This window comes from Falco punctatus (genome assembly GCF_963210335.1).
Source record: "Falco punctatus genome assembly, chromosome: 5".
NCBI classification, from domain to species: domain Eukaryota; kingdom Metazoa; phylum Chordata; class Aves; order Falconiformes; family Falconidae; genus Falco; species Falco punctatus.
The window spans coordinates 92,060,913-92,074,403 of NC_137584.1; the positions used below are offsets into that span (position 1 = coordinate 92,060,913).

The 13,491-nt window shown below is 40.0% G+C and overlaps 1 protein-coding gene across 4 annotated transcripts in view; it reads right to left on the bottom strand.

The window, feature by feature from the left end:
- The window catches only part of SOS1 (SOS Ras/Rac guanine nucleotide exchange factor 1), a 63,334-nt gene that overhangs the window by 21,625 nt on the left and 28,218 nt on the right, over positions 1 to 13,491 (bottom strand). For all 4 annotated transcript variants that reach the window (XM_080388643.1, XM_080388644.1, XM_080388645.1 and 1 more), the window contains 3 exons: positions 13,224 to 13,367; positions 9,340 to 9,450; positions 9,137 to 9,235 (listed from right to left, as the gene is read on the bottom strand). In XM_080388643.1, coding sequence (XP_080244769.1) covers positions 9,137 to 9,235; positions 9,340 to 9,450; positions 13,224 to 13,367 — 354 coding nt within the window. The remainder of the gene's footprint in view (positions 1 to 9,136; positions 9,236 to 9,339; positions 9,451 to 13,223; positions 13,368 to 13,491) is intronic.

Below are 13,491 nucleotides of genomic sequence, written 5' to 3' on the forward strand. Positions count from 1 at the left end.
GATGAGTCCCTGCCACTGCATCCGCACCGGCCCCCTGGTTAAAAAGTTTGAGGACCCCTGATACATACAAACTAAATCAAAGTCCAGTAAGTACTTATGGTCCGAATTAACATTTAGAAAGCCGTATATAGAAACATACACGTTAAGTGTAGCATCCACACGAACGGCAAATCAGACAGTGCTGCGAACTACTATGAAGACACTTCTCTGCACACAGAAAAGGACTTTATACAATGTTAGAATGTAAAATTTCAATTACCATAAACTGTTATCAAAAACAGTTTTAGTCAGAACTGAGCTTAAATTACAGCAACGACTTCGTGTTACACTGTCCTCAGGCAGTTTGGAAGAGGAGGTTACGGGAAGTGAAATAGCATCACTGGAAACACCCAAGTTTTTCTGCAAATCCCAGGAACCCTTCTATAGCTGTGCAGTGCCCCCTAATGAACGAACTGGGCAGATGCTAAATAAAAGCGTGTTTTGTTTTGTTGTTGGTTTTTTTGGTTTGGTTTTGTTTTTTTTTTTTTATTTGTATTTAAGTGTCCTGTGAAGAATACTGTGTTATTACAGGAAGGAGGTGCAGTTTTCTGATTATCTTAGTATTACGGTCATTTTGGTTTTAATACACTTATGAGAAATATTGGTTTGCGATGACTGTAATGATTCACGATACTATAGGTGCAGTATCCTGGTTATTCAAGGAAAACAAATCTGTAAAACAGTCCACTAAGGGAAGTTTCTAATTAAAAAAAAAAAAAACAACTCCAAAAATTAGTCTACATTCTAGGCCACAAGCTCTTAAGAGATACAGAGAAGTGGAAGACAAGGTATTTTGTTCTCTCTGTTGCGTAACACAAGGATTAGGTATTTATAAAACCAGAAAATTCCAAACAGATACAAAAGAAATCCTCCTCAGTGCAAAATTAGGCTATGGTAGTCCTCCTCTTATGCAGTCAGGGGAGCATTTATCTAGAAAAACAGTGATAGAAAATAATACACAGATACAACAATACTAGTACGTGTCATGATGGATATAATAATCTTGCACTTCAGGGCCCACATCACAATGTAGACTTCTGTCTTCCTAGAAGATTATTCTAAATCTAACCACTGAAATCTGTGAACTGCAGGTTCCCCAATTCATCTGGGAGAAGAGAACACAAATCTGCTTTTCTACACAAACAACACAACAGCATATGGGGAGGCAGGGAAATCACAACTGAATTTGCTTAACTCAAGCTTAACTCAGGAACATTTGGTTGTTCTAGGTGCTAACGATACCTCGTGCCCCTCAAAACATTAATCCAGAACTGCAGTGCATAAGTGGTCCCACATTACAAGTGGAAGCTGCACACAACACTATTTAGAACAACGAGCTTGAACTAGTAGGGCTGCTTCAGAGAATCCTCTTCAAAACCCATGTAATTTCTTCACATGTCCTAAAGCCCCCAGCAAGGCAACAAAGCACTTGGACAGCTGGCAGAGCAAGCCTGATCTGCAGCGTGGCCTAGCTACCTGCTCTGTGGAGAAATCCTACTGGCAAGCAGCGTTCGTGAGAACTTGGAGGTGCACTGCCACCAGTTACTCCAGCTTGTGTTCTAATGCCTCACTGTTTTCTTCAACGTATTTCTGAGAATGGGGTACCTACCAAAAGGCAATCCTGAAACGAGCTATTTTATGATTGAGAATATAAATGAACAGGGTTTCTCCTCACGAATGCAAGCAGGCAGGCCAGCTGGCACTTTGCCATAAAAGCACCCTGGAAGCTAGCTCAATAGCATTGAGCTGCCCAAGAGCTCTTTCTGACTTTTTGCAATTCCTCCAAAGAAAACCAACCACCTCACCTCAAAGCAGCAGTATGCTGGGGGAAAAAGTGCTCTCCTATCCAGAGGCTTTAATTTTTAGAAAGCATCATGAAATCGTCTGGAACAGCAAATGGAGACAACTGCAGGGAACGCTTCTGGAAAATGCTAACAGTCCAAAAGGCACTTCATACTTGAAGCTTAAAGGAAACTCCTTGTCCCATACTTCTGGGCATATACACAGCTTTAATGCACTGAAATTTCAAAAGTCATTTTGTTTTCATATAAACTCAACCTTGACCCCGAGCAGTAAAAATACGCATACTTTTATATAACTATTTATTTAGATTTACATTACAGCAGGCATGTTACCTGCATTAAGAGTGGAACAGAACTTAATATATTATTACTGAAGTAATGGTAAAAAATGTTTTCCCCACTCAGTTTAACTATGCCTTCTCAGTTTAATTTTAAGAAGTTACATTAAATCACAATGTTACATAAAGCATGTCATATATCAAACCTCAGATATCAGGCAACTAATTACAAAAAGCCTCCAGCATTCCATATATTAAATCTGTTTCAGAAATAAATCACACTACTCCAAAGTAAATGCCATTTTTCAAATCAAGATAGACACTGAGGAAAAGTCAGGAAGAGCTATTCAGAACTACACACCACACAGAAGTCTGTCAATTGATGTTTCACCAATTCAGAAGTTTTCCACAACACGTTTCTTATGTGGCCAATTTGCCACCTGCATTCCCGTAAGTATAGCCTGTCAAGAGACTGTATTTCAGCTTAGGTCTGCTCAAGTGCTACTGCAGCCTGCCAGATATTTCACCTGGTGTCTACTCAGCAAGACAGAGGGTATTTTTGCTCTCAGTTTCTGCAGCTGTGGACGGATTCATGTATTCGCATTGAGCTTACACAATCAACATCTCCACCAAGGAACAGATACAAAAAGTTTTGTTTTCAAATAAGTTCCTTGATGTTCTTATAAAACCATTTCATAAACACTCAAGACTTTCTGTAGGCTACTAGCTGCCGTATGTGCATTTTATATGCCCAAATTCCATTACTAGGGAAATGGCTACTTTGTTTACAGGAGGTCTTGTCTTCTCAAACTATGGAAAACCCATTTGCTCTGCATTCTTCAAAAATATGGTTGGGGTTTTTTTTGTTTGTTTTGCATATGCTGATGTCTCTTCTGGAGCAGATTCATTACCTTTCTGCAACAAACGTATAAGTTCATACATCCTTCCAGAGCCTTCATGCTCTGAAATGCTCTTCTTTCTTACTGTCAGCTCCGTTTGTCTCATCATTATTAGCTGACCTGCAGAATACGTTAGAAATTTAAAATTAATCATTAAGTTGATAACATTTAGTTAGATCAGTATTTGAAGTATCACAAAATATTTACCTATGTGCTTCCACACTTGTAACTGAGGTCTTCCATTTTCTTCCTCCAAATTTTCCATGATAGTAAAGACAATTCATTTGAAAACATTTTCCCTTTCTCTTTTGTAATTCCAAAGTGGATTAAAAACCACTTTTAGTGATTCAACACAATTCAAGTCTAGTCTTTGCCAGCCAAGTTTGCAAGGCCAAAAGCTCAACTGGATAGCACCTCTATGTTTAGCTAGGAAAGTATGGATTTTTCAATGCTATGTAAGATGAATTCACAATTTCAGAGATCATTCTGGAAAGCAACAGCAGAACCCTGTTGATTTTAAGAGGAACCCTGTTGATTAAGAAAAAAAAAACAGCCGAGGAAATGAAGGATGACAAGCAGAATCCTATCTGTAGACTTGGTCTACAGAAACCATGAATGCAGCTTCTCGTTTTATTTGTTTGTTATTACCTACATCTTTCCAATGATTTCCACTGAAGATATCAAAGTATTGACAGAAAACACAGACCTCCACTGCTATAAGAGCAAACAGAGAAAGCATGCTGGTAGTGGGACTAAATCCACAGCTCCACACCCAGAAACATTTCCACTGAAGAAATCAAGCATATAAAAGTCTCAGCCATAGCGCTACCTCTCCCCAGAGATCTCCCTTTTGTACAGAAGGTGACAGGAATGGAGGCAGGAGAAGAGGACACAGAAATATACTAGTCAATTTATTAAAAGACGATCCATCAATATGAGCGTACCAGGGACTATACCATGACTGCCACAGTCACAAATACTAATGTCATCCTATAGGAGATGAAAATCTCCCCTACAATCAGCTTCTTAACTTGCAAACCTCAAAGGACTCTGTCAAACCTCTTATTTGGGGGCGGAGAAGGATCAAAATTTGTCCAAGCTCCTGTAGCACCAATCTATTTTCATGAGAGCTTGGTCTTGGGTGTTCAGCATAAACTGCTGCCATGTAAGCTGAAGAGTTACCTACCATCATCATCAGTCACTGAAAACCAGGAACCAATCACCAGCCCCAGAGAACAGTCTGCCCCAGTACAGCTCTCCCAATTCCCACAGTACTGGGAAGAATTTGCCCTGCAGGTATTCCTAGAAAATGCATCAGGAAAAAGGACTCTGGAACCCTACAGTTAAACACATATGTGAAGTCAAAAGTCAGAGTTCAGTTGGTGCTTCGTTTGATTCCCCAAAAGGGATGTCTAGATAAGAACAGTGGGGCCCTGTACCATCCTACTCCCTGCTTCAAGGGACTGAAGGACAGCGTTTTTCAACCAGCAGCAGACAGACTATAACATAGCTCAAGTGTCACTGAGGACCATAAGCAAAGCGGAAGGAGGACTTTCTTACTTTTACTTTTGGTAGACTTTATCCAGCTTTTGCAGAAAAAGTTTAGTGGCGTAACAGAAAAAATATTCTCCAAGGTAATTCTCATCAGAAAATTCCCTGAAAAGAAACATCTGCTTCTCAAAAGCCCAGATATATCCTGTGTAACAAGAAAAAACTTACAGGACAGAACACACAGCCCCATCACAACTTCGTAACAGATGACATCAACCATTGACAAATGAAGTGATACACATGCACATATATGTCTCTGATGCAGACACATAGGAAATAAATCAACAAGCACCACAGCTAGAAGGAAAACATTAAATACATTCTGAATAATTTTTTCAATTTAAGAGTTACCTCAGGAAGCCCAATTAGTTAGATTAACAATAACCAAGTTTGTGGAAGAAGTGCACACACACACGACGATTTTGTTTCCCCTACTGCCTTCCCCTTGGCTGCCAAACGCATGGCAGACCAGATATAAACCCACTAGTATTTAAAGGAGAAAAGCAAGTGTTGTCAATCAAATCACACAAGCCAGAAAGAAATACGGAATCTCATTTACCTGGCTGTATCACCTCCAACTTCTACCATAAGGCACAACTTCTGTACCTTTAGAACACTGCAGTTGTTACATGAGCCTTCATAGCTTAACTGTATGAAGAAGCTACTTCAATTTTTCACCTACTGTCACATTCTAAGAAATCTCTTCTTAGACTTGAGACCAATTTTTACATCACCCCAGCTTCTTCTCCCAAGAAACACTCAAATATGCTTTGCAGTCCTTACCACACACTAGCAACCATTTGGTCAAGCTACATTGCCTCCAGCAGATAGGCCTTCATCTGTCACAGAGACATAATATTGCACATTATGGGTGCAAAAAAACCCAGTCATCCTGATCTGCAGTTGCATATACAAATGGATGTAAACCAGTAATACTTTCGCTTTTACTTTTATTTCAAAACAGTATTGTACATACAAGTTACTGCATTTGGAACGAAGCGTACCAAAGTGATTTTATAAAATAAACCTTTGCTGACACTAAGTAAATGCCTTCTTAAAATAATTCATAGCTAGACATAGCTAGTCTGAATCTGTGACTTTATGATTTTTATATTAATTGAAAAAGACTAAGAATCAACTAAAGCAAGAGAACCTGTTAATTACAGTGCCCGTACTAAATACAAGCAACACAGTGTTTTGAGATGAAGTTTTAAAAAAATTAAAACATTAATTTTAATTTTAAAAAAAATTTTAATAAATAAAAAAATTTAAAAATAACCCCAGTTACAGATGGGATCACAAACCAACTTCATTAAATTTGTTACACTCCAGATCCTGAGCCTGGCTGAAACAAACCTGAGAACCAAAGTGAAGTCAATGCCCAAAATAGCTTGGGATGCATTGCCCAACGCAACACACAGCACGAGACTTACACGATCAACCTAAAGATACTCTAGTCCTAAACTACTAACATTCCACCACCCTGTGCCTTCTCCAGCAACAAATATAACAAATTTAATACCATCAGGTTAGGAAAGGGTGGTTTCTTATCTTGGAAGACCATGTCAAACCATCATTTTTACATATATTTTTTTAAGTTACATTAGCATAGTGAAGGAAGACATAGTGAAGTGAAGAGGAAGACAAAAAAATTTTGATTAAGGATTGTTTCTACTTGAGCTGAATTGCCAGTCACTAAATAGCGGCAAGTTATTTATCGTCTAAGAACAAACTTTGAAAAAAATAAATATAACACTTTTATTTCACAACAAGCGTATGCTTGGAATTTAAGATCACTATTAGGTAGAATTCCAACTAAGAAAATATTTGCAAAAAGACAAGTTTCTATTCATAAGTCATGGAAGCCAAGTCCACACTTGGTTTAAAAAAAAATAAAAATAGCTCTCCTGTTTTCCAGAACTTATTATATTATTTTATATAAGCAAAGTTTTATATGCTTTGAGCCATTCCTACTTAAAAAAAAAAAAGTAATCTATTTCCTCAAAGAAACGAAAGAGTACCACACATGCACACAAGTTTACAGCATCTGAAACAGTGCCCAATTAAAGTCTTGTAAACTTTTTAGTTACTTAAGGTCATAAATAACTGCACGGTTTGTACCACCCTACCTTTCACTTAAGATTTCACATTTCTATTCACAGAACTATGACTTAGAAAAGCCCATTCATACTATCTGCAAATTCACAGAAAAGCAGTCTCTTGTATAAAGCTGTTATTTTATATAGTTAGTTTCTTATATAAAAGTTTGGGGACTTTAAGGTTGGTTGAGGGAAAACACAGCCCTTAAGTTCTATGCTAATATTCAACAAAGTTACACAAGGAGCTTCAGCTAAAAATATGTATTTGTGCATTCCTGGTGGCCTGCCAAGCTTCAGGAGGGCTTTTGTTTCTAAATAGGATAACCATCAGTGGATAGAAATTTACTTTTTTTGTAGTCTGAATAGTTAGAGGGTAACTTTGAGATCCATTTAATAGATAACTTCAAAGTATGCAAGATTACAAAACACAGCTCAAAGAAAAATGCTAACTTTTAACCTTTACCCTTAAGTGTATCTATATTCAAGAGAAATCAGATTTTTTTTCCACTACTTTGCCATCATTTTGTCTCTTCATACCAAGAGATCACTTTCACAGCATTTTTAACTCGATTATTCAGATATGCCTACAAACACTAAATCAGATCTCTTACCATATGGAAGAATTCAATACAACCTTGCACCAGTGAAATTGTCACGATTACATGGCTAAATAACTCCACCCATACCCTTCCACAGCAAATACCCTTCTGTCAGGCCATTCTTAAACATAACCAAGCTGGAAAATGTTTGAAGATTCCAGATATAAGAAAGAAAATATTATTTTCAGCACAGACTGCTCAAGGGATTCATATGCTGTGTGCACATGTAGGTACTAATTACAGATGAAGCCACTGCCATGAGAGTGAAGTATCTCTCTATGTGCTCCTATTATCCATCACTACCCATGATGTGTATTACGTCTGACAGACCACAGCGATGGTGTCTCACTAAAATGTGAGATGAGCAACACAGTGGGAAAAAAACCTGGAAGGTTATCATGAACAGAACAAAATCCAACCCAACAGCATCAGATTTACACAGTGTGTAGGATGTGTGTAAGCAGAGCATGAATGGGAGAAGAATTTTACATAAAGCATAGGTCAGGAGTTGCAAAAGATTGATAACCTTCTGGAGGTGGGCTTAGCTCAGACTCCAGTTTTCCCTAAAAAAGGTGAACATGAGCTGTTCCCTATTTCCATAAGCACACATGTGCTCTTACCCCCACTACAACTACCAATGGCAAGAAGCAACACAGGATGCCTGTGTGTCAATGTTAATCCTTTACACTTTGTGTATTACGTAAGACAATACCATGTTCACGTGGAAGTATGCAAAGCCACCAGGTACTGCATTTTGAGACTATGTAATAAAAGCATGAGTAGAGAAACCTTGCAGATCTTTATCATACAAAATGCAGACAAGCTCTATCTTACCTCCCTTTCAATGGACTGTCACAAAAGGAAATCCTTAACACATTAAAGACGTCTGAAAAGTCAGACCAAACCCATGAGGCTAGGCAAACAGACCAAGCCTACCTTCCAAAATTCAACAAAAGCACGTTATACAAGATAAGCTACTTGCAAAGCTGTATGTGTAAATCTAAATCTGTAAAAATGCTGTTAAAACTGTACACTTAGGCTCAAAGATGACCTAAAAACTGGGTTATGCAAAGACAACCAACCAAACATTCAAGAAAAACACATCTAGATTTCTTCAAAAGAGCAGAGATATAGTAATTAAGTTTGGAATGCTGTGTTCCTTACGAATTTTCATTATACTCAAATGACATTGTTACTTAAAGTTTTCCTAAAAGTGCTCTACACTCCTTAAAGATTATTATTCAATGCTAACTGACAAACGCCCCCAAAAAACACGTTGTAGCTATTTTCTCTACATGTGTATGTTACAGAGCCTTTATTGTTACCCTACCGATGTGAGGTCTCATTACAAAAAGCCCAAGAAGAGTATAAATCAACCAAGCCCTGCCTTTGGAAGAAAGTTATTACCTTTGCAACCACCAAGGGATGTACGCTGCAAGAACACTGAAGATTTTAAGAAAATAAGAAGTCTGAAGGGAAATCTTCCTGTGATTTTAAATTGACAAAGTAACAGCTTGAGAAAGCCTTTGACATTTTCTGTAATACAACCATTTGCCATTTTCTTTTACCATTGTCAAAACAATAATTCCAAGAATATGAGTATCTGGATCTCTATTGCTTTCTAAATTAATAACTCCTCGATCATGCAACACAAATCATGAGCTACTGTAAAGCTTCCATGAAATTACAAAATGATACTCAGTTAGCTATACTACGCAGCAGAGCATATAACCTGCTTTTCTTTTGTCATATCAGCTTTAATATTCATATTCTAGTAAAAGGTTTTACACCTAACTGAACACACAAAGCTCTGTTACCCAACACTGAGAATTATGAAAGAAAACCATCAGATTGACACAATATTCTTACTTTTAGCAGTTCAAAGTAATGAAGACAGTGGTAAACAGGGGCAAGGAGCAGCCGGGGTAGAACATACTGAACAGCTTCTTTAAAGCCTTCACCTATTGACTAGAAACAAAATAAGTTTCAGTCTTAAAACAATCAATACATTAAAGCAACAATGTAATTAAAATAGTAGTATCAATAGTATGACTGACTTAGAAGAAAGTTACCTGTAAATAAAATGCTGCTCCTGGCTTTGATAATTGACTTAGAAAATGATCGTGAAAACCAGGTCGCAAAATGTCTTGCGCATATGATTCATATGGATCAAACGCTAGTTCCTAAGAAGAAATACAGAAAAATGTTACAAAACTGATTTATTACCTAAACTTCGTATTTCTTAAAGCAAATACATATACTACATAGGAGAGACTTTTCTGCATACTTTTTCCAGAACACCGATAGAGAAGAATCAATACTTTCACATGCACAGACTCACAGAGTGCTTTAGTCTGGAAGAGATCTCTGGAAGCTGACTGGCCCAACTCCCTGTTCAAAGCAGGGCCCACCTCAGGGCCAAAGCCAGACCCAGTGTCAAACATAGTGACGTTGCATAGGGTCTCATCCAGTTGAGTTTCAAGTACCTCCAAGAACGGAGGCACCAAAACCTCTCTGGGCAGGCTATTTCAGTGTTCAGTTGTTCTCAACTGCAGATTCCTCCACTCCACCCCTGCATCTAATCAGGATTACTCTTTTTACCGTTCGTGCACACTCTCTCTCACCTCACATAACAGTTCTCTACTGTGAGTCCCCAGTAAGAGCCTGCTTCAGACTGTTCTACACCTTCCCTTCAGGTGTAGACTGAAGACGGCAGTAAGATCTCCCTTCTCAGACTTCTCTTTTTAAGACTGAATAAACCCAGTCCTCTTGACGCTCTTTGTGCATCATGGCCCTCAAGTCCTTAGTCATCATGACAACCTTCACGTATAAGCCTATCTTGTACTAGGAAGGCCAAAACCAGACACAGTGTGCCAGACATGGTCTGTGCAGCAGTTGAGAAATGATCCCTCGACCTGCTAGCTACACTTTTCCTAATAAAACCCAGTAGGCACTTAGCCTTCACTTCCAATTCCTGAGGATTTTTGAGCCCTGTCGAGCAGTACTGCTCCTCAGCGAGGCAGCCAGACCACTGCATAGGGTTGTTTGGTCCAAGGTGCAGAACTTCATGTTTGCCTTTAATCATCTCTATGAGGTTCCTGTAGGTCTATTTCTCCAGCCTATCAGATCCCCCAAGCAGTAGCCCTGTCATCCTGTGTGTCCTACCACAATTTAGCATCACTTACCAACTCGAGGGGCAGACCTCCTCCCACAACACTAATACAGACACTAAACAGTATAAGCCCCAGTATCAAACCCTGAGGAATGCCACTAACCATTGGCCACCAGATGGACTTTGTATTGCTGATCACAGCCCTTCAGGCCTGCCAGTCCAGTCAATTTCCCACCCACTCTGTAAATCAACTAGCTAGTCAGCTTGGTGTCCTGCAGAGTACAAGGATACTATGAGAGACTGGGCTGAAGGTCTTGCCTAAGTTCAGATAAGGGATGTGAACTGCTCTTTCCTTTGTCCATGGAGCCAACCATCTCATAGAAAGCAGGCAAGCTGTTCAGGTACAGTTTGCCCTTTGGAAATCTGTGCTGGCTGTTGCCAATCAGCTTCTAGTCCTTCACATCGCTGGATGTGACTTCCACAAAGATTTGCTGATCTTCTCAGGGACTGAGGAGAGGCTGGCCAGCTTCTCGTTTCCAGGATCATACTCATCAGTCTTTTTGAGACTGGGCATAGCATTTTATGTCCAGTTACTGGAGAACACCAAAACTCACCACTAAATTTCAAGAATTCTAGACAGCAGCCTTGCAATGACATTCGCCAGCTGCCTCAGCATTCTGTCCTGCTTGCATATAGCCTTAGATCAACAGTCCCTAAGTCATTCTTTGACTTTCACCTCTCTCCCTCGATCTTTGGCAGCAGGCCTAACTGGGAATCCTAGAAGCACATCTTGGCAGTAGAGACCAAGCAAAGGAGACTCAGGTACCTCAGTCCATTTCATGTCCTCCAGCACAGCGTCTCTCAGCCCATGAGCAAGACTTGTGCATTTTCTACTATCATCTTTTTCATACTGTTTTACCTATACAAGTCCTTCTTGCTTTGCACCCCTCACTGAGTTTAACTCCAGCTGAGCTGCAGCCCTCTTAATACCATTTCTACCTGCCCAGACAGTGCTTCTACATTCCTCTTGGGAAGCCTATGTTTCTTTTTGAATCACAGAATCATTTAGGTTGGAAAAGACCCTTAAGATCATCCAGTCTAACCATAAACCTAATACTACTAAGCTCACCACTAAACCATGTCTACGTATCTTTTAAATACCTCCAGGGATAGCAACTCAACCACTTCCCTGGGCAGTCTGTTCCAGTGCTTGCTAACTCTTTTGGTGAAGAGTTTCTTCTTAATATTCAGTCTAAGCCTCCTCTGGTGCAACCTGAGGCCCATTTCCTCTTGCCCTATCACTCGCTACTTGGAAGAAGAAAAGACCAACAGCCACCTTGTTACAACCTCCTTTCAGACAGCTGTAGAGGGCAGCAAGGGCTTTCCTTAGCCTCCTTTTCTCCAGACTACATAACTTCAGTTCCCTCAGCCACTCCTCACAGGACTTGTTCTTTAGACCCTTCACCAGCTTTGTTGCTCTCCTTTGGATGTGCTCCAGCACTTCAACGCTCTTCTTGCAGCAAGGGGCCCAAGCCTGGTTTAACAGGAAACTCCAAACCGTGCTTGTCCTTGCCTCCCGCTACACCTACCCTTTTTCTTAGGGACTGGGAATGCATATAACCTTGTGCTCTGAACACCTTGCCTTTGAAAATGAACCAGCTTTCCTGAACCCCTTCTATCCTCAAGGAAACCACCAACGTGATCCTGCCTTCCAATTCCCTAAACAAGCTAAGTCTACTCTCCCAAAGCCCAAAGTCTTCAGTTTGCTTATCTTCTGTGCTTTTTTCAGGACCTTAAACTCTACCATCTCTACCACCTGCAGCTAAGACTACCATTAGCTACAACGCTCCTGCCAGTTCTTCCCTGTTCATAAGAGGTCAAACGCCACACCTTTCTTAGTTAGCCCATCAGCGTGTGCCATAAAAAAAGAAATCTTCTGGATTACTTAAACCACAGATAAGTTGTCCACCCAGTAGATGTCTGGAAGGTTATTCTCCCAAGAGAACCAGGGCCTGGGATAAGGAGACAACTCCTACTTGTTTAGAGAAGGTTTTAGCCACTTAATGACTGGGCAGTCTTTGCAGTAGGAGCCTGACCACAACATGCCCTTTGGTAGCCACCTCCTCCTCTGATCCTTAACCATTCAACCAGCTCATCATTCATTCCTTAACAGAGCTCCATGTATTTGAAGTGATTTTTTGTCAAGCCTCCTGGCCTCATCTTCCCCACCTGTTCTTCTTGAGTGCTTGTATTTGTTCATACAGCCCTCCATCATGCAGCCCTTCCTGCCATGTCACTAATTCCAGTCACAACACCTCTGCAACTGCGCACAGACTCTCACATCCTTGTATCTGTACATGGGCACATGTACCCTGGGGAAAGAGACACTTCAGATGAACCTCTGGTCACCCCACCTTCTCAGGAGGAAGGTGCTAGAGCCTTTGTTGTTTTGCCTTCTATTACGCATGTCCCTTTCTCCTCTCAGTTCTTTAATCTGCAAACTTCAGTCTCCATCCATTTTGAACTAGAGGAGTCTAGTTCAAAAGCTTCCTCACTTTCAACAAGCCTGTTGGCAAAGCAGCTCTTGTTCCACTGTTGAAGTCTAGTGACAGGTGTTTTTTCCCCACCATGCTCTAAAGTTTAAACAGCCCTATATAAACTATGGTTTAGAGACTAAAAAGGTAAAAGCACTCTCAAAAATGGTCACCCTATTCATAATGGTGAGGCTGGAAGAAGAGATCTCAACCCAAACAAAGGCAGCTAGAACAGAGATGCACTTAGCATCGAAGTGCAAATAATTAAGACACACATGAATAGCAAAAAAGCCCCCAAGTATTTTCTCACCTCTGCCATGTCTTCAAAACAGCTGCCTACTAGTGGATGAGGACTACCTTCATCTGTCATTTCAACAGTATCTTCTATATGACCCAATAACTTCACACTAAGTTCATGAATGTCCGATATACGACTAAATATGTTTTCCACATCCTGCAAAAAGCAACAGAACCAGGCAAAAGTCAACAGGGAATTGGACACAATTTCTAAAAGGAAGAATGTTATGTGCAAAGCTATTCTGTTATTACAAGAAAGTCAAGCACTTCCTTAAACAGAA